The 2,135-nt window shown below is 35.8% G+C and overlaps 1 protein-coding gene across 1 annotated transcript; it reads left to right on the top strand.

Moving 5' to 3' along the window:
- Positions 1-712: 712 nt before the first annotated feature.
- Positions 713-2,012, top strand: LOC109338450 (the record flags this gene model as incomplete). Its single annotated transcript, XM_019575695.1, has 1 exon — positions 713-2,012. A coding segment is annotated over exon 1 (1,300 nt), but the record flags the coding sequence as incomplete, so codon positions are not given.
- Between the last annotated feature and the right edge of the window lie 123 nt (positions 2,013-2,135).

Below are 2,135 nucleotides of genomic sequence, written 5' to 3'. Positions count from 1 at the left end.
TATTCATTAGTCTTCATTCTATTTTTAGGATCACCTTCTTTTTATATAATCAAACTAAGGATTCTCTCCAATACCTTCTAAATACATCCTTCCCTCTCTCATTTTACTTGTGCTTTTGTGCTGCTTGCTTAATGTTCTTTCTTATTCATGTTATGTAAAAAGTCTAGATGCTCCTCATAAATGGTTTCCTTCTTTTCACTTCAGTGACAGATTGTAGTTCTGTGTATGAGTGTGTTGGTGCTAATGCAGATTTTTTTTTTTATAAGTTTAGGTACCTATTAAAATTTCCCTAAAAAATGCAAAGAATACAAACATTATATGCAGATAGCTTTCTATTTTTTGATGATGACTTAATTCTGAGGTTATAGAATTTGCAGGCTACTCTGCTTAAAGTTTAGCATACCATTAGCTTCTTCACATTAAAAAGAAAAATTTGGTTGGGGCATAAGGATATACCTCTTAAGACAGGCAACATGATTGTAGTTCTGAGGTCATGTGTTTGTAACTTCCAATATATACATATATAGGCTTTATTTTTTAATGTGTTCTTTGTTATGTTTTGTGGTAGTAGTTATTTAAGTTATACATGTTGTGTGCTTCTGTTTTATTAATTACCTCTCCTAGAGTAGGCCATCTGTGAAGTTCATCTTGAACTTGATTAATAGGGAGACCAATTTAATTATTTTTATTTTCCAAAATCCTAGTTACCGTGATGGACAAAGAATGGATTAAATTGCCGAGGTATAGCTCAGAGTACATTGATGGTGTTGAGTTTTTTCTGAACTATGCTTACACCAATGGAAAACCGCAAGGAGGAGAAATTTTGTGTCCTTGTGCTAAATGTCACAATACTTGCTGGGAAGTCAGGGCTATAGTGTATGACCATCTAATAGGGTATGGGTTTGAAAAAGGATATGATGTATGGATTCGTCATGGTGAGGTTCTAACAGACATGGATCTTGATGGTTGTATGGAAGATGATGATGATTCAGTTGATGATATTGAAGGATTATTGCATGATACGTTTAGAGATGTGGCAGAAGACAATGAACTCAACAAGGGGCTCAATGATGATGCTAAAAAGTTCTATAATCTAATTGAAGAAGCACAACAAGAGTTGTACCCAGGTTGTAAGAATTTCTCTACATTGTCATTCACGATTCGATTGTACTTGTTGAAATGTCTTCATGGGTGGAGTAATGCATCATTTACCTCCTTGTTAGGGCTCTTGAGAGAAGCTATGCCTCATTTGAATATCCCTGATTCATTTTATAAAACTAGAGGCATGATCAAGGATTTGGGGCTTGATTATGAAAAGATTGATGCATGTCCTAATGACTGCATGTTGTATTGGAAGGATCATAAGAATGACTTCTCCTGCCATGTATGTGGTGCTTCACGATATACAAAATCATCTACTGAGAATGATGAAAACAAGAATGCTCACAAAGTCCCTTTTAAAGTTTTAAGATACTTTCCCCTAATTCCTAGACTACAAAGACTATTTATGTGTTCAAAGACAGCTAGCTTGTTAAGGTGGCATGGAGAAGAGCGTTCAAAAGATGGGAAGTTGAGACATCTTGTCGATGGCGAGGCATGGAAAGATTTTGACAAGCGTCATCCTGACTTTGCTATTGACTCACGCAACATAAGACTTGGTTTGGCTAGTGACAGATTTAATCCTTTTAGATCAATGAATTTGTCTCATAGTACATGGCATGTGGTACTAATACCATATAATTTCCCCCCTTGGTGGTGCATGAAGGCTGAGTATTCTATTCTATCATTAATAATCCCTGGACCAAAATCACCAGGAAATGATATTGATGTCTACCTCCAACCACTAGTTGATGATTTAAAATTATTGTGGGAGTCAGGAGTAGAGACTTATGATGCTTCAAAAAATCAAACTTTTCAGATGAGAGCAGCACTAATGTGGACTATTAAAGACTTCCCTGCGTATGCTATGCTTAGTGGGTGGAGTACAAGAGGGAAACTCGCATGCCCTTGTTGTAATTATGAAACTAATTCACCTTATCTGACGCATTGTCGAAAAATGTGTTATATGAACCATCGCGTTTCTTGCCTATGGATAATGAATATAGATCAAATGCAAAAGCTTTTAATGGGAGAAA

This window comes from Lupinus angustifolius, unplaced genomic scaffold (genome assembly GCF_001865875.1).
Source record: "Lupinus angustifolius cultivar Tanjil unplaced genomic scaffold, LupAngTanjil_v1.0 Scaffold_25_438, whole genome shotgun sequence".
Taxonomy (NCBI): Eukaryota; Viridiplantae; Streptophyta; class Magnoliopsida; order Fabales; family Fabaceae; genus Lupinus; species Lupinus angustifolius.
Note: the sequence above shows the minus strand (reverse complement) of the source record. Positions and strands in the feature narration are given on the sequence as shown.